This window comes from Pleurodeles waltl, chromosome 3_1 (genome assembly GCF_031143425.1).
Source record: "Pleurodeles waltl isolate 20211129_DDA chromosome 3_1, aPleWal1.hap1.20221129, whole genome shotgun sequence".
Classification (NCBI taxonomy): domain Eukaryota; kingdom Metazoa; phylum Chordata; class Amphibia; order Caudata; family Salamandridae; genus Pleurodeles; species Pleurodeles waltl.
Genome location: NC_090440.1, coordinates 1,336,031,022 through 1,336,058,519, shown reverse-complemented (window position 1 = coordinate 1,336,058,519; position 27,498 = coordinate 1,336,031,022). Strand labels below are relative to the sequence as shown.

Here is a 27,498-nt window from a genome sequence, read left to right as displayed (position 1 = left end):
TTGTTTACTAGCAAAAGAATTAGGAATTGAATGTGTCCAGTGTGCTTTCTAGAGCTTTTGGCCCCTGTGCCACTGCACCATTCAAATCATGGCCCTAGTGCCTGTAAGGTAGCTGCACTTGAGACTGCTTGTTTAGTAGTACAATATAGGCACAGTTGCAGAAGGAATACACAATTATTGTGTAGCTAAACATAAGCACAAAGGCTTTCATAAAAATTAACTTTAAACTTAACCAACTCTCCAAAACGAGTTGCCATGGAAGTCATAAATAAAGCAAATGCTTTAAACATAAAAATGAAAAAAGTATTGTATAATTGTGTTACACTGTGGGTGGCCCTTTCCCATGAAAATATCTTATCCTGTGTTCGATAGTGAATGGGCTATAAACAGCATAAATTGCCTAATAGATTAAAACATGATTTTAGAACACTCACTTTGAAGTCTGCCAAAAGCACATTAAACACCATGCTCCTTGGAAGACACAGCTTGACATTTGACCTTGGCCTTTGAATACACAGCAAATTTGATAAGATTTACAGGCCCGTTTATTACAGAAAGGGAGTTCATGGAAGTATACTGTAAACATGGCTTTAGCATGGGCAGGTACAAAGTCCAGCTGAGGAGACTTAATCAATAAAGCCATTAAAAAAAACGTAAGTTACAAACCACAAAGCCAATGGCAAGCAACGGGCAGAATACATTCCCAGAATTTTCCAACTACAGTCATTATGGAGCCTCACATATCCTCCTCACCATGTCTTTTTCGTATGCCTCAAATAGGCCCAGTCCAATCTGAGGGTGATAGTGCATCTGTTCGTTGGTTCGCGGGAAGAGGGCAGCCACCATCAGTGACTCGCTCCTCAAACAAATTGGTAATTTAAGTAGGCCGCAGGACAATGACGATATAATAAGGGGAAAATTCTCAAAAATTACTCAACAAGAAGTAAATCTCTTGGCCTCCAACTTGTACTCATCATCCAATGGTCCATCACAGATGCTGGATGTGCTTCTCCTAATACAAAAAAACTGTATGGCATCTTGGAATCAACAATATTGACAAGTGACAATTTGAAAAATTAGGCAGGCATACTAAAGGAGATAACCCATGATCTCAATTCAAGTAACTCCTGTATGCCAACCTTAGAAAGGTCGATATTGACTCCAGAAGGCGGAGCCACCGTGAAGGAAAATATTAAAAACAGGGAAGGGGATGAAGGCTCGTTAGTATATGTCTAAAGGTGGCCACTGTTCATAAAAAGATAGTATAATGTTTATGTTAGTAAATGGCATATGGTTTGTCGTAGGCAGAGGAAGCATGTAGAGATGGAAAGTTGTGAAAAGTTTGGAACGGATATCGGTGAAAATAGTGACCACCAGTTGTAATTCTGATTTAGTTGGTAATATTCCAGCACTGAGTGGATACAAGGGAAGGGATCAAATTCCAGGGGTGTTCTCAAGGAAGGGTCTGGGGAGTAAGAAAGTTCAGTCTAAAAGGACTAAAAATGTGAAAAAATGAGAACTCTGATGGCTGTGCAACAGCCTTGGGTAAAAGTGTGGAGAAAGGGGACAACCCCAGTGCAGTGAAAACACAACAATCAGTTCCCAGTGCCTTAATATTACAATCCTTGCTAAAGATCCCCTTAAAGGGTCAGGAAACTATCCACATGTACTTAGACGTTTGGAGGAATGGGGAAAATGCAAGTAAGTGGAAACCCCTGAATAGATCGAATCTGTTACCGGTTTTTCAGAATTTCCCCTCCCTTGGTGATACTGTGTCAAGAGCTATTGCACAAATAGATTTTCGGGAAAGTATAAATGGTAGAGAAGTCTCAAAGTTGGATTTTACTCTTGTCAAGTGGCAAATTTACTCCTGAATGCTGAGTCAGAACTTAATAGGGTCGGCCTAAGGCTTCTTTTAGATGAGGAGACTGAGTAAGAATTGTAAAAATCATTTTTAAACAATCAAGCTGGATTCAGTGCAGAACAAATTAGCTTGGCATTCAGAGAAGAGACTGTAAAGCCCTAGAGGCAGTCGGTGGGATGTATGCAAGGAAGTCTTGAAATAGCAGTACTCAGTCAAATAAAGGATCATTCAGAGAAGCTTCTATCATTTAATAACCGTTTTACATTTTTAAGTTCTGTTCAGGAGCATGATTCCTCTTGGCTGGTACAAGTAGACTAGGCTGCAGAGTCACCAGGTAAACTGGGTATTTTCTCCTGGGATGTTTATGGGGCAAATAGATGATATATGTTAGTTGACCTCATCAACGTATGGAGTGAAAATGAAGTTATTTGTTTCCAGGTGACTTGGTTAGCTGGTGAAAACTTGAATCAAAGTGGTTTTGTGCAATTTACAGAAGATGCAAATAAAATAGGGTCTGGGCGCCTATCTGGGGTCCTGTAACCTTAATTTCTCCGAAATGTGCTAAAGATGCCAGGTTAATACAGACCAGCTTTGCCGGGGGGTTAGCTTATCTGGTTCAGTCATTATATTGACTCTCTGCCCACTGATGTTTTAATTGTGTAGTCAAGGTGTATGTGAACCTTGAGTCGGATTCTTATAATGATAAGTAATAGCTATTCAGTAGTTACTTGATTTACTGGGGCCGGGAGGTGGGGTTGTTTCTGTTTCAAACTTCCCCCATATTAATTGTGGGAGGTTTTTAATCTACGTCTTTCCCCAGCAGTGGTGGACAATATGCATGTGAAATGCTTGAAACATAGGAAACACCCAAGGCTATATTTCCTCAATGCTTCAAGTGGAGGATTGCTCGGTTGTCAAAGGGTTTAGCCGAGTCAGGTTTTCTTTGTTTGAATGGCTGCTTTAGTGGTGATATACCTGTGGCATAAAGTTATCGACATGGTAACCAGAACTGCCAAATAGATTATATTTTTATTCAAACGTGGGCCTATAAGCAGTGCAGGAATTTTAGTTAGTTGTAATTTCTTATTGACATCCCACAAAGGCAAACTTTGATGCTCTAGAAACTTCCTTTACTAAGTGCAGAACAATATGCATGGATGATAGGTATCTGGTAATATTAACTCAATACCAAACAATTATTGTTTCTTCCATGAGTAAGGAAAATGTCAACAATGTGCTGAAGTTGTATAAACACACTATTGTGGAGGTCGTGTATTGCCTGACACATGAATGAGAAGTGTGATACTGCTACCTTAAGAAGGGAGACTCATTTTGTAAAAAAAAAATAATAATAATAACACTGCTATTTCCATTAAGTTCCACGTTTTGATAAGGTGGCTGCGGAAATTGAGTCATAAAAGAGGGTTCCCAAATGCCCCAGAGGAAAGGGAAATTTTGCACAAGGGTAAGATGGAGTGCGCAGCTCTGAGAAAGGTAAGAAATATGGTTCTTGTTAAGCAAACTGGGATTAAGTTTTAGGAATATTAATAACAAAAAAAGAAAACATTTTGGAAATTAGTAAAGATGGGTAGTAAGAAAAAAAATCAGAACAACTAGGTGTATGGTACCTGAGAAAGTGTGGGAAACCTACACAAGCAATATTTATAAGTCAATTGAGACTCCTGATAAAAGTGTTTGGGTTTACCCAGAGAGAGAGCTTGTTTGGCTACCTGAGCGAAAATGTGCTGAATAAATATTATCTTCTCTCCACTTGACAAAAACAGCAGGCCCGGATAACCTCCCAGCAGTAATTTTAAAATCAAACTCCGACTGCTGAACAAGCTTCTTTTGGAAGGTGTTTTATTTCTGCACTGAAACTGAAACTGTTCTGGATGGATGGAAAAGTATTGTAATTATACCAATCCCCAAGAAATGGGATCCATCTAACCTTGGCAACTTCTCTCTGATTCGTCTGATAGATTTGGGGGCTAAACAATATTCCAAAGCAATCTTGTTGTACATGAAGGCCTGTATAGAGAGTGAGGGTAGGGTCCCCACTGAGTAAGGAGGCTTTAAAGATGGTCATTCCACGATCGATCACTGCTTCAGTTTGTGGGCAATGGGGTGGAAGTCTATTGAAACTGCAGGTAATCTCTTTTGTTGATCTGTAGATTTTCACTCCGTTTTTGATCTCCTATCCATAGAATTGTGTGGTCAAAGTTGAGGAATACTGGTATGCCCACTGTCTTCTGACTATTCTGGAAATACTTCACCAAAAGAATTAGGTTATGGTGGAAATGGGCATGAAGGTATCTGTATCCAGGAGAATCGCACTGGAGAATGGTCTTAGACAAAGGTGTGTGTTAGCTCCAACGTTATTCTCCTTATGTCTTGCAGACCTGCCAACAGCTCTAAAGGGGGCCAAAGCCTTCCCTCCAAAATGTGTGGAAGGCATGTATTGTATCACTGGTGTGCAGATAACTTGACAATTGTGGATTCAACGCAGGTTGGGCTACAAAGAAAACTTGTGGTCTTCAGTAAGTAGTGTGTGGCAAATGATTTAACAATTAATTTGGAAAAAACGAAAACTGTTAAATTTGGCGGAAAGTCCAAGTCATTTACTTGGTTACTGGGGAAAAAAGACGTGGAAGTGACATCCTCGTATAAGTATTAGAGAATAATATAAAAAATAAAATAAAATAAAAATTCACACCTGGAAGCTATGGAATCACTGGCTTTATCAACAGCAGTGGGTTAATTGAATTTTTAAAAAAGTATGGTGGTTCTTCCTTGACTCCACTATTCACAGCCTGAAGGACAATGGTGCCCCTGTGATGCTTATATGGGGAACAACTCCTATGTCTAGGCCCAAATTTAAAATGAGATAAGAGTGAATGCAAATGTTTTAAAAAAAATACTTGAATTATCTAATGGTGTAATGGCTCGGTCTGTAAGAGTAGAATACTGTCTACAGTTCTAGAATTTCTTGACATGAAACTGAGCTTGTGTTTTCAGTTAAACTCCGTGGTGATGCTGATCAGAAAACCTCCAACTTTTGTGTTATGGGAATCTCCAGTAGTGAGTTGAAATGGACTGAAAGGGTAATAGCCCAACTGTTGAGAATGGCAGTAGATTTGAATATGGTATGGAATTGCCTCAGTCGCTCTTACGAAAAATAATTAATTGAAATATATGCAAGGGATTCGAGGCTCGAGGATCTATGTTATTTGGCGACAAAGAGACCCACCTGTTATTTACTGGAATCATGGCAGGCAAACTCTGCATACCCATATCAGTCGAAGTTAGCAAGCCCACATATGCATATGCAGTTACTGATATTTAGTTTGCCTTTAATCTCTTCTATATAAATTAGAGTAAATGTTATGGTTTCATGGAGGCTGATGGTCAATGTGCTTGTGGCTAAGCAGTGGAAAATGTAATGTGCATTTACTGTTTGATTGTTTCCATTTTTTTTCGTCAGCCAGGCGCTTAATTTTAAAATGTTTTTGAAGAGAACCGATTTGCCTTCTGTTTAACATGGAATTTCTTGATGTAACAAGTTGGAAAGTTTTTAAAGGAAGTTCTTTACAGACTATAGTCTAAAGATTCTTCCATTTTTTATGACCACTTACTTCTATATCAGAACAATAACCGCAAGATGCAAAAAAGATGTAATCTCCCCAAGCAGGTGAGCGTCTTCGATGCAAGAATGAGTCATGTTGGAGCCCTTCTCTGCAACTGACTTGCAGCAAGATCAGCAGGAGCGCTTACCCTCCCGCACCACTGCAGTCTTCCACCCACATCTGAAACATGGTTGCAGATCTCCCACCTCTACTGACCTGGCTGACCTCAATCACCATGAACCCCGGGGGTGTGAACTCTCACAAGGACTACAGGCAGAAGATATGCACCCACAACAGTGCAAAGTTAAGATGCAGCCTTTGCTCTTGGAGATTCCTTGGTTAGAGATTGTACAACTGGTGCGCCTCTTCCCTGCCCTCCTGTTTAGCAGAGGAGGTGGGAGGACTGTATTCACTGCATCTACTTGCCACAAAATTTCTCAAAGTTACTGCAAATGTTTATTTAATACAAGTCTTATTCATTGTTTCTGAAAAGAAAAAACACTGCTTGTACAATCTATTTATTGCAAGTAATGTGTGTTTACTTCAGGAACTGGATGTTCTTTCAAAAGTCCAACCTCCAAGAAGAAGCCTCGACTGTTTAACTTTACAATCCCTTCAAAGTTAAAATACTAAAAACAGCCCTCAGAATTTCAGTAACTGCAGTAGTTAGTATGCAGTTACTGCATTTTCAGGGACTATAGCAATGCTTGTTGCAAGGATTGCATTAAACCAGTTAGTCGTGCAGGCCATGGAAAACAGGCCTCACAAGTGCTTTCAGAAAATTAAGACAAGTCACTTCCTAGATCAGTGCCACCCATTTCTCTCAGGAGGGTTGATACCACCCACTGCAAAATATAATGATAGCCCCCACCCGACCATTTCTCCAAACATCACACTCTTCTGACACCAACAAATAAAGACACTAACGGCCTTTGCTGTGAAAACTGTAAGGTTGTACAGGGTTTATTGCATACAAAACAGATCTACATTATCAAATATATTTACAAAAAAACAGACACGAAGATAAAATATTGTGTAAATAAAATATAACTTTCTTTGCTTTTTACAGAGTTGTGATGGCGGCACCGATACAGTTCAAGGTTTGAAGTAGTTTCCTGTTTTTTTGCAAGGGGACGTTGCTAGCAGCATTAGCTCACTCGTGAGTGTTGCTATCCTTGGGTTCCTTGCTGGGGACAGTGTTCGTAAAAGGGTAGGGGGTGAATACTTGCCCTGTAGTTTGCAGTTACTTTGGATGTTTGGGGTTGGGAGCAGCATATTAACACTGCAGCACCTCTACACATGAAGCAGTCGTTGGACAGATGACCTGAGAGCTCAAACTCAACAACTGGGATGACTGTCAGGTTACCTTACGAGGCAGAAACAAAGTCAAGGGACTGACACTTTTCAAATGGATGAAACTCACTAAACTGCAAAGCAATACTTTGAGAAATGCAGGCAATGTGAAGAATACTTTGTTTGAAATTACTTCAGAACTCAAGTATACAGAAATACAATTTGTTTAAAAAAAGTGTGCACACTACCAAAGGGGACAAACCCTCCTTGGATACCACTTGAGTTGTCAGAGCACTGGAAGGCTCGATTACCAACAGCAAGTATGGACTCCCATACAGATTAGATGCGATTCACGTTACCACCGGTGAACAACTTTGGGACTAGTATTTCATATTACCAAGTTCATAAAAACTTTATAAAAACTAGTGCTGCTCATCACTGAAAAAACATGTATTTGGGTTACGTTGGAGTTTCCTATTTCAAAAAATAAATTTGAAGTGTATATTTGTTCTGCCAATAACCTATTTAGAGGTTGCTTTAATGCTTCAAGCCATACTACCATTATTACAACCACTAGTGAAGTATTCTTAACACTCATACACACCAAAGAAATGGTTTGTATTGGATTCTATTTACTTTTGTTTCACTTTCAGAAACTCGCTTTTACTATGGACTGTGGTAATACAGCCTTTGCCCATAATGGTTTATTGCTACACAAAATCTTGATTTGCTTTCAACTTAAGTAGTAACAAGACCCTCAACTAGTCGCACAGCTTCACTGATGAGAAACCGCAAATATTTTGAGCTCCCTATCCTTGTTTTGTTAAGAAAGTTATATGGTTAGAAGCATAAACAATATGGTCGAAAGTTTAGAGAACAAACGTCAAATATATCTTTCATTAATAAGAACATAGAAAATAACTATTCCCTTATAAATTTATATTAGGGACTTATTTTCAGAGGAATCTGTTTTTTTCTAAACAAAATGGGACCCCCCCCCCACCCTCACAGACTCGTCAGTCTGCAGTGCTTTGAATTAATTTCTGACCTTCAAAATACAGAAATAATACATAAAAGTAATCTACAAATCTAAAAAATTGACTGAAGAACTGTAGGCTTTGCAAAGATTTACCATTTGAACTACAATAAGAAACCCTGCCTTCTTTTGTGAGCTCCGAGCACCCGTTTTCAATTAGTGGCCCTTTCACACACATACAATTTGAGGAATAGGATGAAAACTCATCTTACACTGAAATCTAGCTTTGGACTTTACCCTCCCAGTTAAGGCGCTCAGTGGCACTGAAACTACAGACAGCTTTAAGCAAACATGGTTAAGTTGGCACCGCAGACATCAGGGAAGTGCACCAGTAATCCTGGGGCCTAACTTGGAGCGTAACCCTTTGCAGAGGCTTGCTTTCCGGACATCCTGGGTTCCCCTGGTCACACAAATACCTGCAGGGCCAAGACTGGTGCAGCACTTGATGAGTCAGTTGAGATCTTGATCTCTTGATTGCTAACATCTCCAACTAGGATACACATAACTGTATTTCAGGGTTCTCAGTTGTAAACGCTTACTTTTCACCAAACATTGCCTCCAGTCAATTCACGCTCCATTAGGAGGATTTATAAAGTGCAACATTCACCAGGAAGGTGGTTTGGTTGTGCAAAAATGAGAGGAGGACCAAGAGTGCAGCGGTACTAGAAATCTATCAGCTGCTCCCCGTCCTCCGCAACTTACCTGTGTGTTTATGGAAATTGAAATAGGAAATGGGCGGTTTTCTTTGGGTTATAACCTAATAGAATTATTGAAAAAGGTTCAAAAGATGGGGAAAGCAAACAGACCAACATATACAGAATGTTCCAAGGGGCTTTTGCAACCAAAAGTGTTCTGGCACAAAAAACGCCTTTCTTTTTCATTCACATGCACAATGGAGACAGGGGTCCTGGGACCCTCTGACGTGTGGCACCACCCAGATGGTGAGAACCCAGGAGTCCAGGTAAGGAGAGGAATCAACCCAGTATTTAGTGATGTCAGACTATCCTACCATCAATTAATCTACACAACTGGTCTTGAATCTGCACAGAGAGGAAAAGCTTTACAATATTTATCACAGATGCCACTTGAAACGAAAATACTTGAGGGGTATTCTTACATAGATGGGCTAATTAGATGGGCTAAGTACAAATCTACTGTAATTAGCCCACCTGTGTAGTAACAAAATGCCTGCACGTACTTACCTGCAGCAGGTGAGACCTGTGGTTTCTAACAAAAAACACATATCCTCATCTAATGCACATTTGGTTTGTTGGACTCCTTGATACCCTGGTGTATTGTATCCAGTTGAGTTATCTAAAGATACTGGATAGGCAGTTTCTCACCCCCTACTTTGGAAGTTGGGCGTGAAATAATGTATGATGAATACAAAAGTAATTCTCATTTGCTAAGGATGTGTTGTTACACAAGTAAAAATATAGTTTATTTTTAACACATAGGTATGTTTGATGTGATCGATAATTTTACCAAACTTATGTATGCATAATTAAAAAAAAGGCAAACACATTAAAGGCTCTAGCACTGAAGATTCGGCAACGATAATGGTTTGCCTCCATGTGGCACGTGCTGCTGATGTCCTAACTGAAGGATGTTATTGATCAATTTGTGCAAATGCTGGTGCAAACCACTTGGCTCAGGGGATCCACTCAAGACTCCAACATGGACTTCAGAGGTAAAAAGACGCTTACAAATGTCTTGTGCCAAGATCCACCCCAGAGGGCACCCATTACCTGGAGGATACAGGAACAAGCTGGTGAGACAGCCTGCATCCTTGTCTGAGGTAGGCATCAGTGAACAGTGAAACACCTCCATTCTAACATCCGTGGGAGGGAGAGCCCCATTGACTCTTGCCGCACTACCCTGTCAAGATTAAAACAACTTCTATTGGTCATTCTACACTGCAGCCTAGTGGGAACACTAGTCCCGTCTCGATTGTCTGATCACAAGAAAACAGATACAGGCACGAGCTACTCAAAAGACAATCATGACAGCAGGTAGTTATGATTAAAGTAGCCACTTTCTAGCCAATATGGCTTAAAGGTATTTATAGATCCACCACCAGAGTTGAGTTTGCATGTGTCGACTCAGTGGTGGTGTCACAGAAGTAGGAAAGCGCCTTTATTGTGTGGCTGGATCAGGAATGCACCAACCGGAAGCCCTGCAGGTGAATTATTTGGGTGGTACAAACTTTGAGCCAGGCTCACTCCCGACTCGACAATAGCTTCAGTGCTGACCGGTGCATAACTCACCTCAAACATTTGATTATTTCATAAAATTAGCTAGCCATCTGTGAGACTCTTTAAAACTGGATATAGGGTCCCGAACCATTAAAAACTCTTCAAGAACCAGTAAAAACAAGCCAAGACTTTTGTGGGAAAAATAGAGTGTAGGCTTTTATGTGAGGGCTGGGAAGCTTGGTGGCATGTGTCCAGCTGTCTCCGCACTGGAGGTCCACCGGGGAGGCGCGGAAGCCGTCATTTCCGTTCCGTCAGTGTCCACGCGCACCCTCAGTAGTGATACACCTTGATCTGGTTATTCTCGTCCAGGCCCAGCTGCAGCACGCCTGGGCTGCCCGGCGTCTTGCCCGTCCTTGCGAAGAGCGGACTGGCACTCGGTTAAGGAAAACCCAAGATACAAGGAACTGCTGAATGAACACATCAGCGTCTGATCGCTCGCGACAGAGATATGACACAAGAGGGTGATCATGTGCGCATCACATTGTTTCACAAGCGTGGAACGCAAAGGAAGCACTTCATCACCAGTGCCCAAACAGTCCCGTTAATTAATGGGCAGAGTGGACAATCGCCCATGACCCTGGCCTTTGAGATCTAGCATAAAATAACAAAAACACACATTGTATTTATGTAGCACTCTGTTATGCAAATTTTGAATATCATAACACAGACCTGCGAGTCACTCTCATGCACAGCATTCATTTATTAACATTTAGCTGCTTCTTATTTCTGTACTTTTTACATTATTATTGTGGCAGCTTTTACTAAGATGATAGATAGCGCAATGAACCCAGCAGGGAGCGTTACAAAGTCTACACAAATTAAGGCATGCAATCTGTCCCGGCCTGGAAGAAGAGGCGCACACCCGAACGGATGAGGCCTCAGCCTGGCTCGCACTGAAGTCCACAGCCATGCCACCCTTGTTAAGAAGAGAAGTGTGTGCGGGCTAGTGTGGGGTAGAAATGCTGCCCAGAGACGTGAACGCCACCACGTGCGCTCTGTTCTGCGACCTTGGGGACGCCTGCAGGGCGGACTCGCATGTAGATGTGTGAGGTGGCTTGCTCTTTGCAGGAAGTTCCTGCTGCTGCCTGTTGTGTGCGATGAGGCAGAGCTGCTCCTCACTACGGGGTGCAGGTTATCTGCTCCACCCCGCTGGCTCCGCGCTTGACCAGGCCTGCACTGTTCTGTGTGCGAGCTAAGCCTGCGCTGTTAACCCCTATGCTGCGCCTTTCTGTGTGTGCAGGGGAAGCCTGCGCTGTTGCTATTTTACCTGACAGCAGCTGGAGTTTTTTAATTACCTGTTCGGGGGGGGGGGGGGGGGTGTCTATAATGGAGTTCCTTCGATTCTACCTGTAAGAGCTGCGCCAACTGCTGAGTCACTCGTTTTCTGTCCTAAGTATGATAGTTTCTCATAATAGGAAGGATAGCTTTCAAGCCTGTGATGTGAGCAAGTACCCTTTATGTAAATGGACGTATGGTTTTGCTCAGAAGCACACCTAGTAATAATGCCTAACTCAAGTTTACAACATTGCTATCGGGTGTCTGATGCTAAATAAATAATTTTTAAACTAGAGGTACCTATCCTCTCCGAAATCCGGCCGTGTTCGATCCGTTTGACCACTTTATAGTTATTTTCCAGCAGTCTGAAACCTTAGCCTGTAGGAGACACTTTTGTGTCAGACACCTCTGCCCCTGAGATCTGTTTATTCCGTTTTTCTGTGAGTCTGCAATTTAAGATTTTAAGAGTGAAGTAACCTGATAGGTTTGCTGTCAGGAGCCTGAGAATCTGTATAGCCTGGTGAGTAGTTCTGTCTGAATCATAGGCATGCAAGACCTTTTTAGCTTTACGGATTACTGCCACCCACCAAGATGATCAAGGGTTCCGAGGAATAGTTCTGCTGCTGAGTTTCTGTATACTTAACAGTTCTTCAATCACGTCTGACCTGTAAGATCTAGTTCCACTGTGGTATAGCGCTGGTGTCAAAGACCTGATCTTGTGAAACCCGTGTCACAGGAGGGCCAGTTTGTCTATCAAATGCCTGATCCCATCAGTATGAAATATGTAACATAAGAAAGAAGCTAGTAATTTTTTTTGTAGTCGGTGGAAAATTATTTTGCCTGAGACTGGATGGTCTCTGTGCCCTGAGGGATACTTCTGCTGTCAGAGCCATGACCTTTTCAGTCAGATGGGCACCTTGTGTATCTCTGTTATCGTAAAACTCTGCGGTTAGAGCCTCTAAAGTCTGTGTGAGCCGAGGCGCCTGACACATCTCCATAACCTGTGGGATAGATCTGCTGTCAGACATCAGTCTGCTGATCCTTTATGGACTCTGTAAGCCACCAAAGCAGTTAAAGTGAACGCCTTTTTCCATTATTTCCATTAGGACCCAGCGGCTACACCACTGTGAGCAGGAGCATTCGTTGTAACCAGTGGAAGAGCTGAGGCCTGGCCTTCGATGTCTGCCTTGCTTGCAAGCTCCGCAGCGGTCTGTAGGGCAGCTGCACATGTGGCGAGATCTGTCACCTGGGGGTTTACTCTGCTGCTGAAAGCGAACGATTCCTAGTCACAGCCCGAGTTCTCACAAATCGGGGCATGTGACAACTATAGTGACCCAAGTAGTGTTTCTGAACAGTACATTGTTCACGAAAATGTTCATGAACAATTGAAATATAATACGGGTTTGCTGCAGTGAATGAAACCTCCTTAGTATCAACGATTGGAGTTATAATTATCAGGACGTTCTAATTGGTCTTCTAGGTCAGTCGACCTTGAGGCCTTCCTGAGTCCCCACCTGGAAGCGTTTCCCGGATCATGAATTTGTGTAACAAGTTCAATGCTTCATTACAACTCCTCTCATAATTCTGACTCAGGAGTTTCCACCTGAATCAGGATTCAGATTTTCACAGTGAAACCTGCACCCGTATTTTGCCGAAAATATTTTACACAGGTAAAACCTGTCCAAATACACGTATGGGAAATGCATCCGTCAAAATTTCTATACCTCAAATGATGTAGTAATAAATCCCAAGGTAACTATCACACCTGGGGTTTAAGTATTTACCAGGTGAAGTATTACCACAAATTTCCGAGTGACCTGTAATAAGGCATAAGTGATCTGAACCGGAGACCCCAAATATTTCTGTGCCCAAGGCCCCAAAAACTCTCAGCTCATGCTCAATCTTGGGCCAAAAGAGTGACAATGCACCCATTTATTGGGTGCTGCATTTATACTATTCGAGGTGGACAAACTCAAAACGTATGCTTTTTGCCTGCAAGATTTGAGCAAATTTTACCAGGCATAAATCAAGCATGCAAAAAAAAAATTGTTGGCATGGTCCATCCAGAGTTATCCAGTCAGCTAAAACAGGAGTTTGTGCCTGAACTGGAATTTCAATTACACTTGGAATGAATGTTTGGGGGATGGAGGAGAGACTAACCTAAAGGGGTCTTGTGGCTGCGGGAACCTTGTGTAATCATACACCTTTCGCAACATACAATTTAATCAAAAAGTGTTCATTTCAAATGTATTGTGTGATAGGTGTTTCTGGGTTTTGTGGCTGCAACCACAGATGGGTAGGAGAGTATGTAGGAAGAAGGGACAGAAGGCACATAGCCAAGATGTCTACTAAGTAGAGAGTAAGATCAGATGGAGGCGAGGTGCACGATGCAAGGACTGTAAATGCATACTTTATGTAAAGTATCACCGTAGTCAGCACATGAGTTCCACTTGGCTGGAGTGCCTAAGCATCATACAGTCACACAGCCATCAAAGGATACACCTTGGGGTCATTCTTGAAGTTTTCCAGCCACCGCTTGTTGGAGTCAATCATTCCCTGGACAGTATGCCGGTCATTCTCAGGGATCCTGAGCTGGGAGTGATGCAAGAGGCGTAGCTGTTCACTGCCAAAAGGAAAAGACACAACAAATGAAAATCCATCTTCAGAGTGAGTTGGAAATGATTTGCACACCAGTGAGGGTTGTATGTAATTTCATAGAAAAACAATTTCATAGAATACCATTACTGAGAAACCATTTCATCTAAACTGTTAATGGAAATTTTCGGAATGAATGGCATTTACCTTTTCATAGAAACCAATTTATTAAAACTCCTCACCACACCTAAACTACACTCATCCCTGAAGCCTGTAGCCTTTTCTACCCCGAAAATCCACCGTCCATGAACCATAAAATCACTCATTACTACTAACTTCACCGATTCGTGAAGCCTAAAAACCCCTTTTCAACCATAATTGATCCTTAAAAACCCTCACCGGCCTAAAACTCGGCCTATCCATGAATGCTAAAACCCCTCAACACCCTTACACTCCACCTATCTGTAAAACCAACTCACACACCTAAACACCACTCAACCGTGAACTCAAAAAATCCCTCACCACCCCTACACTCCACCCATCTCTAAACCCTAAAAAACCCTTTCTATGCCTGAGCTCCAATTATTCCTGATCTCTAAATATCCCTCATCACCCTAAACATTACTCATCCCTGAACCCAAAAACACCACAGTAGACCTTAACTCTACCCAAGTTTAATGTAACTTGGGGTTTTCCTTAAAATTGCCTTTCCTTTAAAATATTTCTTTAATTTTCGATTTGTTTTGCATTTTCTTAAAAGTTTTTTTCCTTAAAATTGTTTTTCCATTATTGGGTTTCCTCCAATATGGTTTCTCAGTTTTCGTTTGCCATTAATCCAAACACATCAATCAGTGGGATACTGTGTCACAGACACAGTGACTGGCACTCTGGAACATATTCAGACAGCATCCAGGACAACACCATCAGCATACGGATGCTGGCTCTCCGGGAAGTGTGGTGCACAATGTACCAGGTGGTGGGGGTAATAGAATAACCAGTCATTAGCACCTTTAAAAAAAAATAATAATAAAGCTTCAACCACTAGGTTGAACAAGGTGCGATTTACAAATGACATAGGTCTACACATTCGACCCTGTGAACTGGACAAACTGTGAGATGACTGATTAGGATAGGCTGTGCACTCAACATTACAGATGGTGACATTCAAGACAGTGCAATCTTCCATTGCAGTCAAACTGACCAGTTGTCAGATTACCTCCCAGGACTGGATCATCACCCCCTGTTTTTTAGCAACTCACTGTTACATAGCAACAGAGCAAGGGACATCTACCAATTGTAACTCTGACTCACTTTCAAATCATATGTAGGAGGTGAGCAGTCCATAGGCTGCCACTTTTGAACAACGCCTAGATATATCCTGGGAGGAAGGGCAGCTTTACACATGCCGGAAGCCTGCACTGTCAATGTGCTCACAATGGTCTTTGACTGTGCTACTCAACAGTCTGTGGTGGTCCGTATCTGTTACACTTGTCTTCCTTGGGGTTCTGAGACCGAGCCATAGGTCTGCTTAGGTTGCTGCAGGTCAGTGACATGTGGCTAGTGTCCACTCACACAGACCCATTAAGCGCCTGTGAATTCTGTACCCACCCATCCCACTTGAATATCACCTACCTTGCGGATATGTATCCCAGGTTACTCTCCAAGGGCGCTGGGCTTCCACTGAGTGAAGGAATCCCACCTGAAAGAGACAGAGATCACAAGCGGGCTAGGAGTGCCATCTCACCCAGGGATACTATACATATAGCAATAATGACAAACACCATCTTAGCATCTTGTTGAGATGCACATACACAGCCAATCTTATGGAGTAACTTGAGCAGCTTACCTGGGAAGTACTTGCGCCATTTCTCCATTAGGATGGTGTCCACAGACTGAGATGCAGAGGCCACACTAGTGTTCAATGCTGGGGACCAAGCCCACTTGCTTGAGAGCGGGACACCAACATGGGGGGGTGGGAAGGACCCAGTGGCAGCCTGAGCCCGGGCCAGTGATGTGTAGGTGGATAAGGGTAGCCCAGTGGGAGGAGCAGGAGGCACTTGAATTGGTGATGAGGTATAGGTGGGCAAGCCAGGATGGCTGAGAGACCCCAGAATACTCAGCACCCCATTTAATTCACTGGTGATCCGCTGAAGAGAATCGCTCAGATACTGCACCTTGTTGCGTTGAGGAAACTGAAGCTCCGCGGGCAGCTCATCTGAGGAAAGAAGAATTTGTGTGAAGTGAAGCTTTTAATACCAGTCCTTGGCTACTGCACGCAGCTAGCACCCCAATGAGAACATCACTTATATAAAGTACCTACATGTGGGTATCAGACACACCTAAAAAGGTTACTTACTTTAGTATCTATCGGGAGTTCAGAAAGAGAACTCAAGACTGGCCACACACTTTGGGCTGATCATGGTGGCAAGCCCTACAGATGAGCTTCACATGTAGATGGACAGTGAGATTTCATGGGGTGTCTGAAGCAGGCTCTACAAAAGGACTAAGGTTAAGTAGTTAGGGGACTCGGCAGGCCTTAAGTGGTGAGCAGAGGGTGAGTGGTAAAGGAAAACTACATGCAGTGATTCTGTTCAAATCATCGTGTCAGTGTCTTAAATTTGTACAAATGTAATTTAAACATGCACTGCAAAAAGGTAAAATCACACTTCACATGCACAGTCTGAAACTGATTCTTTTCCCATATATAATGCTCTCCAGGTAGGCTTGTGCTATGTAAATAAGTTAAATGTGTAATGATCAATCTGGTGGATACTCTTATCTGCCTGCAGATTCGTCATCTCTTGCATCAAATCAAGTGCCTACCTGGATCCAAAAACTGCAAAAGCACCCCTGCACCTGAAGCGTCACCACAACTCCACCTTGGCACCAAAACCAACCCAGATAGGACATCATAGAAATGCACACTGTCGTCAGTTGCCCATTCATTTTTCCACAGTCTGAGGTGGAGATGAGGCTGCAGAGACTGACAGAAGTTGAACTGCTTGAATTAACTGGGACCTTTTTGTTAACAGATGCACAACCACTCCTCAGAATAGAGAGGTTAGTGGGATCGATCAGCAATCTGTAGGTAAATAGAGCATCTGCCACAAATATCAGGATTGAATGTAAGAAACGTTAGCCTATAATGCTGATGAAGGTGTAAACCGAAGCCCATGTATCCACCCAGCAGATCTCAAGGACAGGAATACCTCTTGACAGAGCTGAATTAAGGGCCTTTGTCCTGGAAGAACAGGCTCCACTTTTCTAAGGAGGCTCCTCCTTGGTAACAGCTTTGCAGATTTTGATGTAGAGCACAATCCAGCGGTCGGTAGTTCACTTCAGGATCCCATGCCTTTCTTCAAGCCAGCATAGCCAAGTTGTCAATATGGTACTAGCAAGTCATGTTGATGCAAAAACGCAGGGTCCTTCAAGAATCCAGGTGGTAGAGGCTGTCCTATCCTTTGAAGTGCTGAGCAGGTGGGTAGAATGTTGGCCGAGTGATACATTGGCCCACATTAAATGGGTAATATTGTTCAGCATGAAAGGGGCGTTGATCTTAAGAACCAGCCTGTACATTATAATATGGTGAATGGAGGATGAACAAATATGGCCTGAAGCAGGCTATAATGCCAAGAGGAACTAGTAGCAATCAAGAACACAGTCTTTAAAGTAAGCAACTAAAGTGTACAACTTTGTAGGTCTCAAAGGGTGGACCCATCAAGAACACCAAGTTAAGAACCCCTTGGAGCATCAAAAAAAAAAAAAAAGGAGAAGAAGGGAACAAATGTGATGAACCGTTCAGAAAAGGCGTAACTAATGGAAATTTAAACCACAGTGGCAGACCTTGTAAACAAAGAAAAGTCAAACAGAACAATAAATAAACCTTAAAAGTGGCAACGGGCAAAGAAAGCAGAAAACGGAAAACATCAATCACATTTTGAGAGGTGTAAACTCCCACCTCAGTGCAACAACAGACCAAACTAAATCAATGCCTGAATAAATATTTGATGGAGAGTTGAGGAGCCGAAAAGATCACGTCCACCACTTCAACAGGCAGATCAAATGATCTAAGAAATCACTGCCCAATCTCCAGGCATGAAGATGGAAATCCTTGAGGTTCAGATGTAGAACTTGTCCCTCCCATTGTGAGAGGAGGTCCACCCTGAGCAGAAGAGGAGGGCAAATAGATGGAAAGATCTAAATACTGCACACTCTTTGGCTGATCTGGTGCGTCCTCGGGCATCTGCACGCTGTCCTGGAATAGCGTCTGCAGAACGAGAGGAATCATAAGAAATGGAGGAAAAGCGTAACAGAAATGGAAGTTCCACCTCAGACTGAACGAGTCTCCAACACCTCCTACTAGTGAAAACTGCAGGGCCTGCTGGGTGCAGAAATGCAGGAAGTGCTTTTTGTGAGTGGCAAAAGGTCCTCCGGAGGGGTGCCCCATAGGATGAAGATGGATTGGGCAAACTTCGGGTGAAGGTGTTACTCATGGAAGGCAATATGGCGCCAGCTGAGAAAAATGTCCCATACATTCAGGGAGCACAACTAATATGTCACAGCCAGTCAGACACTGTGGGTATGAGCTGCCACACTGTTTATTGGCATACTACGCTGCGGTTGAGTTGCCTGTCAAGACCTGAACTGACCGACCAAGGATAAAGGGCAAAATACCCCAAAGGCCTGGCATATCACTCGAGAAGGTTGACATTGGGATTTCTGCTTCTATGTATTTCTGCTTCTACAGCCTCTAATAACCAGCACATTGAGATGTTTGCACCCAACCAAGGGAAGTGGCATTGGCCACTACCAAGGCCATAGTTGAAGGAGGAAAGAAAAGTCTTGCACAACTGAGGTGTTCTACCACTAGCCACTACTGCAGGTTCCAAGCTGCTTCCTGAGAAATCGGGATGCTGTGTGAGTTCAACTTAGCGCAGGGCCCACTGGAAATTAATGCAACACTTTAGGATGCGCATGCGTCACCAAGAGCGTGGCACTATTAAGATGTAGGGGGCAAGCAGACCCAGACTCTGACGAATATTTAGGGCTGAGGAAGAGCTTTCCATCAAAATAAAATTATCCTAGCCCAAATGGCCCAAACCCATTAAGGAGACTGATAAGCCCTGAAGGAGAGAATGTCCAGGTCCCTTTCAATTAAGAGGGCACGTCTGGGTAGGCAGAAAATGAAACATGCGAGAGACTGATAGTAAACCCCCAGTCGAACAGTAAAGATGTTGTCAACTGAAAATGGGCAAGCACCAGCTGTGCCAGACACTGCATTTTGAACTTCTTGCAGAGAAATTTGCTCACAACGTCATGATATTCTACTGTAAGATGAGAGCCTGGTTGCTGGAGATGATTGTGGAAAAATGAGGGATGAAGGAAATAGCATTGGAAGGGAAGGGCTCAGCCTTGCTGAAGGATATGGATTACCTAAAGGTCTGTAGTAATGAACCGACAGTACTTGGCATGGTAGTACACCCCACACCCAGGGTTCTCTACCAGCTCATACGTGTTCCTTTAGGTACGGTTTAAGCAACATATGCCAGGGAAAAGGAGGAGGAAGAATGCTGCTGCTTTCTTCAGGGATCTTAGGAACAATCACATCCTTTAAACAGCTGAATGAACTTGTTTGGCTGCTCCACAGGCGTGAGGGCTGATGACTCTAAAAAGGGAGTAACCCCTGAATTTGCGGTACTGGTGATGAAAATAAAACTGACTGGCATGTAAGGGAGGCCAAGCCCAAAAGAATGAGACACAGCCTGTCCTTGACTAAAATTGTCCAGAGCTAATTCTGCCTTTTCAACAAAAAGGCAGATGCCCGCTGAGGGCATGTCCATTATGGTTCTCTGGATGTCATCCGAAAAACCTGTATATCACATTCAAGCAGGGTGATGGATGATGATGGAGGAACTCATATAAAACGAGGTACCAAGTCCACTGTATCCAGAATAGAGCAAATTGCCCCTTATGCACAACCTCTACGAAAGGATCACAGAAGTTTTAGGAAATGTTTAGAATAACCCGCCTTATCATTTCCCACAAGGAATGAGGACAGAAGATAAGTTGATAGCAAATCACAGAGCAGGTCTCCCAAAAAGGAATCTTTGGTCACATAGCCTGGATTTTCTTAATACTCTCCTACCCGGGGAGTAGAGGAAAAGGAAACAGAATTCTTCTTAGCAGAAGATGAGGTCCGGACCACAAGGCTCTATGGAGAGGGATGAACAGTCAAACATTTTGGATCGCCTCAAGCAGAGAGATGAAGATGTGCAACCTAGCAATAAACAGATACAGAAGCCAGCTTGTCCCAAGCTATACCAAAATGGGGTCGAACTGCAAGGAAGCAAAGGCTCATCGGAGATAAGGCTGACTGAAGAATCTTTGTGGGGAGATTAGCCTTGTTCGTCCTTGACAGGTAACAATAATTAGAGGATTTCTGTGGGTGTAATCAGGACCAAAGTAAATGAGGTAATGTTTTCTATTGGAAACCCCAAGGGCAGTCAAACAACCTCTGGGAAGGCTTTTAGTTTATTAGCATTTCAGAGGGTCAGATAGTCACCTGCATCAGTACTCACAGAAAGAATGAAGTGGCCCAACCTTGCTAATGTCGTCATCATCTGGACAGACAATATAAGGCATCTGAACAGGAGTCAGAGCTGAAAATGTCACCAGGTTTGCCATACTACACATCAGTAGGCAAGGGCCTGCAACACATTTCTTCCAAAGACTGCTGCGCCTTGCATCTGGACCTGATTAGAATGGCTTTAGCCTTCTAAAAATTCATTATTGTGTGACCAGCGCCGGTGGTGCATGTGGAGCTGCACCAGGCAGGGCCTATGCCAAAAAAAGTGTTATGGCTGGTGATGCACCATAGCGGGGTCGACCACCTCAGGGATAGGAATGGTGATAGAGGGTTGGTCAGCTTGCTTGAAAACTTATTAGGTCCCACAGACGTACCAGAGGGTGGGAAGGGGAGTTATTTCTGGAAAATGTCACAATCATCTAGGTGAGTTAAGTGGTCACTGTCAGAACTGTAAGGGACCTCCTCTGGTACCAACAGTTATTCGACTAAATCTGGGACTGTGGTAGACGCTGAGGCCTGGGAGTGGATCCGCCAACCACATCACCTACATCTAGAAGGGGTTTGACACCATAAGGACAGAGGGCCCCTTTTTCTCCACTTACACTATCTGTTGGAGATGCTTTCCTTAGATGAGGTTTGCTGGGAGGACTTGCTATTCGAAGGTCAGTCAGAGGTCTGCAGTGGCACCTGAAAAGGTATGGCATTTTTACTGCAGCACTCGTCCAAAGACTACGCTATGTAGCGTTTTGCCTCCCTTTCCAAGATGGTCTTGGCATACAGGTGAATGCTGTGCATCTCTGAGAGCGACATCTGCTTTCTAAAACAGGGCAATGTTTGAAGCCTGACAACTTTGAGGGAGACATCCAAAACAAAACACTGCACTTAAATAGTATTTGTTGAAGAATCTCAGAGACAGCAACTCAGAATTTGTGCCCCATGGTGCGGAAAAAAGGAACTGATGTCAGTGCTCTTGAATGGTGAATGATGTGACTTTGATGTTATGTCCGGATGGTTCCAGAGCTGAGACAGAGTTGTGGCACTACCAGGTGGAGCAGGAGAGCTGTTTTCAGATCCACTCTGGGAACTGGAAGGATTCAAGAGGGGAATAAACTGCAGATCGACGTATCCATCAGAAAAAATGCAACACATACTTAATGCCTTGATTGTAGGCCCACAGAAGGAACTAAAGAAGGACTACATATACAGCGACCGGTACGGTAGATGAGGTGAGTACATGGTGAAAAGCCAATGCACTTCTGCACTCTTGTTGCCTTTCTTGAGAACCACAGCCATTAAATTAGTGAGATGTGATGGGCGCACAATGTATGACAGATGGCTGGAGCAAACTATGTAGGCAGTCTGTCATTACTTACACCGGTTAGGCTGTAGATCAGTGCTGAGTACACAGCTGCTGGTGTCATCGGAATCGCTGAGATCAAATGTAACCACTTTTTTTCCAGTGGCGCCTTTCAAGGTGTCTTCTTCAGAGAGCTGGGAAAGGAACCAGAAGGGTAAATTTTACAGTGCTCTATGAAGCCATGATCAGACAAGACACAGGCACACCCGCCTAAAGCTTCAACTAAATGTAAATTAAACTTTAAATACATCAACAAACAGACGTAAAGAATAAGCTACTTATCTTCAGTAACACTCTTTCTAGTAGAGACTCTAGCTGCAGATTCTTCACCTTCTGAATATTCCCCAAATGCCAGACTGGATCTGGAAACCTTTCCATACTACATCTGCGTGCCAAATGGTGGCACCTTGTGACTTCGTAGACTTCATTGTGCTCTGGAAAGGACGTTTGGGGTCTATATAGGCTCCACTCCCATACACTTATGTGAGCTGTTTTCCAACTTGTACCCCCAGACGCTGACTCCCAAAAGAAAACTGGCAGACAAGGTGCAGATTCCTACACTTGGGATCTTACTAAGGGGTACAGTCCAAACACAGAAGGGTGAGGACTGGAGGGTCAGTGAGGAATCTGTGGCTACACTGAGTCTCTACCAGAAACAGAGTCACCAAAAGTAATTAACATGTTCTTCTGATAGAGACTTCGAGCTGCAGATTCCTCCCCCTTTCAATAAATACCAAAGTAATAACTAACAGAGGGGTGCTGTAGATGTAATCAAAGCAGAAAGACCAGCAGGACCGAACAGGCTAAGTGCCCTTCTAGTCAGATGTGGATGTCCAGGCAATAGATCTCTGTGAACATATGGAGTGGCATATGTCTAGGACAGGGACTCCACATGTGCTGCACCAAACCAAAAATTTGTCCCAACTAGAGGAGCATACAGTTTTCGTCAAGGGACGCTTGGATGCCAAGGTAACAGCAACCACCTTTGGAGGCAGGTCGAAGGTGTTCAACTGTCACTGCTCAATCTCCACACATGAAGGTGGAAGTTTCGAAAGCCGGGGTGGAGAACCTGACTATTCTTCTGCAACAGCAGATCCTCACAGAGGTGCAGCCTAATCAGAGGCCAGATGCTCAAGCCCAGGAGTTCTGGATACCATAGTCTCAATGCCTAGTCTGTAGCCAATAGCATGACTTGGGCCCAGTGAGTCATGATCTTGAATTTGGGGCAGAAATGTTTTCAGGGGTTAGGTATAGGGGACTCCTGAGTTCCACTCTAGGTGTAATGAGTCTCAGAGGAAACTCCAAGAGGCATAAGTGCTGACATTGCACGCTCTGAGCGGTGGCAAAGAGACCGAGTCAAGGTACTACGCTTTGTGGAAGAGACCTTGAGTCTCTGTGGACATAGCTTCCATTGGTGATCAATTAAGCGTGACAGCTGAGCTCGGTTGCTCTGGAATTCATCGATCCTGCCCAGTGGTTCATCACATGAAAATTCTTTCCTGGTCCAGCCCAGAAGCACAAGACCTCCTGGCACAGGGTTCGTGACCTCACCCCACCTTGTTTGTTGCAATACCATATGGCATGGTGTTGTCCGTGATCACTCTACCAGCCTTCCTTTGATGGACAAAAAAGAGGGGTTTCAGCACCAGGTGGGTGGCCTTCAGCTTCAGAAGGTTGATATGGAGCCAGGAAACTCAAATATCGCTCTCCCAAACATTTTTTTTTTATATAAACAGTCAGTACGGTCCAGGACGGACAGACACTGAAGATTAACTTTCTTTGATAGTAATCAAACATCTATTACCAATATCAATATAATTCAAAGACATTCAATATGTTATTTAAATCCTTAATCAACAAACCCCTCTTCCCCAAAGCCAAAAACATGAATACAAACAAAGAAACACAAAGGGAAATTTCACTAATACACAACACCATATATCTACAAAACACATATAACATAAAACATCAAATCAATTCACACTCAAATCGCCAATATAGTCCATGTATACATTCAACTGATAGCTGAATACAATCCAGTTGGTCTTTCAAGTGGTTACAAAAGGATCAAAACATTTCTTAGCAAAGTGAACATCACAATGATCAATGCTGGTAACGTCAGTTCACGTGCTCACTTATGCTACTCCATCCAGTCCATCTTAGGAGTATGATCCATTTCTCATTCATTTCAAACTTGCGCTGTAAAAATAGCCATGATCCATTTATCATTAACTTAAAAATGTTACTGTTGAAATATCCTTTCTCATTAACTTCGCTGTAGAAAGAGCCGATGCGCATTTCAGTGGAGTCCTACATCGGGGTCAGTGCCCCTTGTTCACAACCACCTTCATCAGGGCAATCCCAACGTACTAGTACACAAAATGTCCTCTTTGTAATGAGTATCTCACCAAATTTACTCACGCTTAACTACTCTAAAAAAATCGACTCTTCCAAAATTGAATCTGAAGGGGCTATAGCTGCTCATTTTAGTAGCGGGGCCAGCCAAATACAACAAAAGGGTCTGCAACGATGAAACCGACACGCCGCAGTTCTCCACGCTTTGAACTCACTGAATAACCGTCAGGACCACGCCGGAGACCAGAGGTCTCTGATCTTCGCCTCTTCCAGGTGGCTGCCCCAGTCCAGAAGCAATGCATCGATCACCACTGTGTCAGCTCTGGGAAGGAAAGGGAGAAAGGTCTGCTGCTGGCCCAATTGATATCCAGTAACTACCACTGCAGTTCTTTGGCAGTCTCCTCTGAAATCTGGATGCGGTCGAGAGGTTCCCTTGATGTTGGGCCCACCGGGACTTTAGATCCCACTGGAGAGCCTGCATACCCCGCCTGGCGTGCTCGACCAGGAGGATGCAGGAGGCTATCAGTCCTAGCAGCCTCTGAGGCCACCTCACTGAAATCCAGGACTGAGACTGAAAGATCAGGATCATATCCTTATTAGCTTGGACTCTCTTCCGAAGGGGATAGGCACAATGTCAAACCATGTCCAGAAAGCTCAGAAGGACAGCATCTGAAAAGGACTTCGGTGTGACTTTGGCACATTTAGAGCAAACCCTGAAGATGGCAGGAGGTTAGTTGTAGTTTGGAGGTGACTGACTACTGTCTGCAGCGAGCCCACCTTCACTTTCATTAACACCCGAGGAACGCTGGTGAGTCCAAGGGACAGCATGGTGCTCCTTCCCCATTCCACGAACCACAAGTAGCGCTGAAGGGCTGGAAGGATGGGAATATGGAAATAAGTGTGCTGCAGGTCCAATGCCACCATCCAGGCTCCAGGTTCTAAGACAGACAAGACCTGGGCCAGGGACATCATCTTGAATTTCTCCTTCCGGAGGAAGGTATAGATAAGGCAAAGATCTTAAATGGCTCAAAGGCTTCCATCTTTCTTGGGCACTAGAAAGCAGGTGAAATAGCAACCACATCCTACTTCAGGCGCAGGCACCTTTCTAAAGCCCTTTCGGCCGGCTAATGGAAACCTGCACCATAAGACTGTTGGGACAAAAGGCCTGAGACACCAGGAGCAGGACAGTGGCAGCTGGCAATCGGACACTTCACTGGAGGTCTGCTATAAGGCTTAGCTCAACCCCCCTAGAAAGGTATCTGTCAAGGTCTCAGCGAATGGGAGAAAAGGCTCAAAAGCAGTCTGGACAGGCTGCAGAACTTCGGTCAGTACATTTGTTTTCACGTCCGTGGTGGGTAGGCGAAGGTCATGCACTTCTGAAGCCATATAGATAATCATGGTGTAAGAGCCTGATTCTTCTGTTGCTGGCCTCATAAGAGAGAAATGCCCAATTCCAGGGAGGTAACCAGCCCACTAGCGTCTTGCAAGTAATACCAAATATCATCTGTTGAGGGCTGAACAAACTCATAACTCTGGTCACCATCACTGTCCAAATCCATTCCATAAATGGAGTAGAGAGAATGCTGTTTACCTAAAGTTAATGCTGAGACCTAGGTCTGATTCGGGTGTGACAGTTCGAAATTGGACCAGAGTTGAGTTGGCATCGGAAAGGACAACCGAAGTGACAAATTCAGGCAGAAAAGTTGATGTCAACATACCCAGGATTAGGGTGGTCACCAGGGGCAGCGTTGGTAATGGAACTAGGGGCAAAAGCAGCTCAGACGGTCCCGCTGGCACCAAAAGTGAACCTGCCGGTGGTAATCCAGGAGGACAGCCTCTTGGTTCCGTAGGGCCCGAAGGCACGTCAGAAGTTGGCAAAGATCTGAAGAGCTGGAGCATAGTTGTGCAGAACTCTTGAATGTGGCGCATCAAGGCTGAAGGAGCCAGAAGGAAAATGTTCCTTACCCAGTAGACATCTGTTTGTGACATGTAGTGCTGTAGATTCACATGCTTTGCATAAGTCCGCCATCTAGTGTTGGGCTCGGAGTGTTAGAAGTTGTTTTTCCTAAAAGAATATTTTCAAGTCACGAGATGGTGAGACTCCTCATCTCTGTGATACTGCACATCAGCATCGAGTCCTTTGTTAGATTGTTTTCCCGCAGGCGGGTGAAGTGACACGTGTACATACGTATAAGTAGATAGTAAATAAAAGAGATGTCTATGCAGTGTATGCACATATTTACAATATGTTGTACTACTATGACCACAGGCTTCCAGGGAAGAGGGAGGGCGCATGTGAATCTACAGCACTACATGCCACAAACAGATGTCTACTGGGTAAGTAACATTTTCTGTTCAATGGCATGTGAAGCTGTAGATGTACAAGTTACTTACCTTCGGTAAAAATATATCTGGTAGAGACATATTTTAGCTGCAGATTCCTTACCTTAGAATTTTCCCCCAGGCATCAGACTGGATCTGGAGATTTTGTTCTTCGAGCAATACCCTTGTGCTTTGGTAGGTGGCATCGGTCAACTCCGCGGGAGTCGTTGGTATCTTAGTTGTCGTTATGACGTCGGGAGTAGTACATAGACGCCGCTTCAGCACAGTGACATCAGTTTTTTTTTTCACGACTTTCCACGCCAAAACGCAGAGCCACAAAGAACACTGAGATTGGTGCGCCAGAGCTAAGGCCCTGAATGGGGAAGCCCTGTCCCTAGAAATCAGTTCGCAAGTGGGGAGGGTTGTGGGTCGGTAAGGAATCTGCAACTAGAATATGTCTCTACCAGATATATCATTACCAAAGATAAGTAACTTGACTATCTGATAGAGACTTCTAGTTTGCACATTCCTTACCTTAGAATAGATACCCAATCAATGCCATCCTCGGAGGTTGGCTGCGAACCAAGATCCTACTAGAAAGTCCTGCAGTACCGAACGACCAAAGTAGCCGCCCCAACGGACCTGACTGTCCAGGCAGTAATGTTTAGTAAATGTGTGCAAGGATGCCCACGTAGCTGCCTGGCAGATATCCGGGACAGGAACTCTGCGTGCTAACACAGTGGAGAGATGGTACATTTTTGCACCGCCATCCCTTTCTTCGCACCCACATATCCAACAAAGAGTTCGTCGTCCACCCGTAAATCTTTAGTACGACTGAGATAGAATGCCAATGCTCTTTTTGGGTCCAGAGGGTGGAGTCTCTCCTCCTCATGAGAAGGATGTGGAGGTGCGTAAAAAGTAGGCAATGTGATAGACT

The 27,498-nt window shown here is 43.8% G+C and overlaps 1 protein-coding gene across 4 annotated transcripts in view; it reads right to left on the bottom strand.

The window, feature by feature from the left end:
* Positions 1-6,418: 6,418 nt before the first annotated feature.
* Positions 6,419-27,498, bottom strand: part of CEP164 (centrosomal protein 164) — a 393,961-nt gene continuing 372,881 nt past the window's right edge. For all 4 annotated transcript variants that reach the window (XM_069224719.1, XM_069224720.1, XM_069224717.1 and 1 more), the window contains 5 exons: positions 21,901-22,018; positions 15,788-16,156; positions 15,574-15,640; positions 13,847-13,969; positions 6,419-10,438 (listed from right to left, as the gene is read on the bottom strand). In XM_069224719.1, the coding sequence (XP_069080820.1) occupies positions 10,342-10,438; positions 13,847-13,969; positions 15,574-15,640; positions 15,788-16,156; positions 21,901-22,018 (774 nt within the window). In that variant the 3' untranslated portion in view covers positions 6,419-10,341. The remainder of the gene's footprint in view (positions 10,439-13,846; positions 13,970-15,573; positions 15,641-15,787; positions 16,157-21,900; positions 22,019-27,498) is intronic.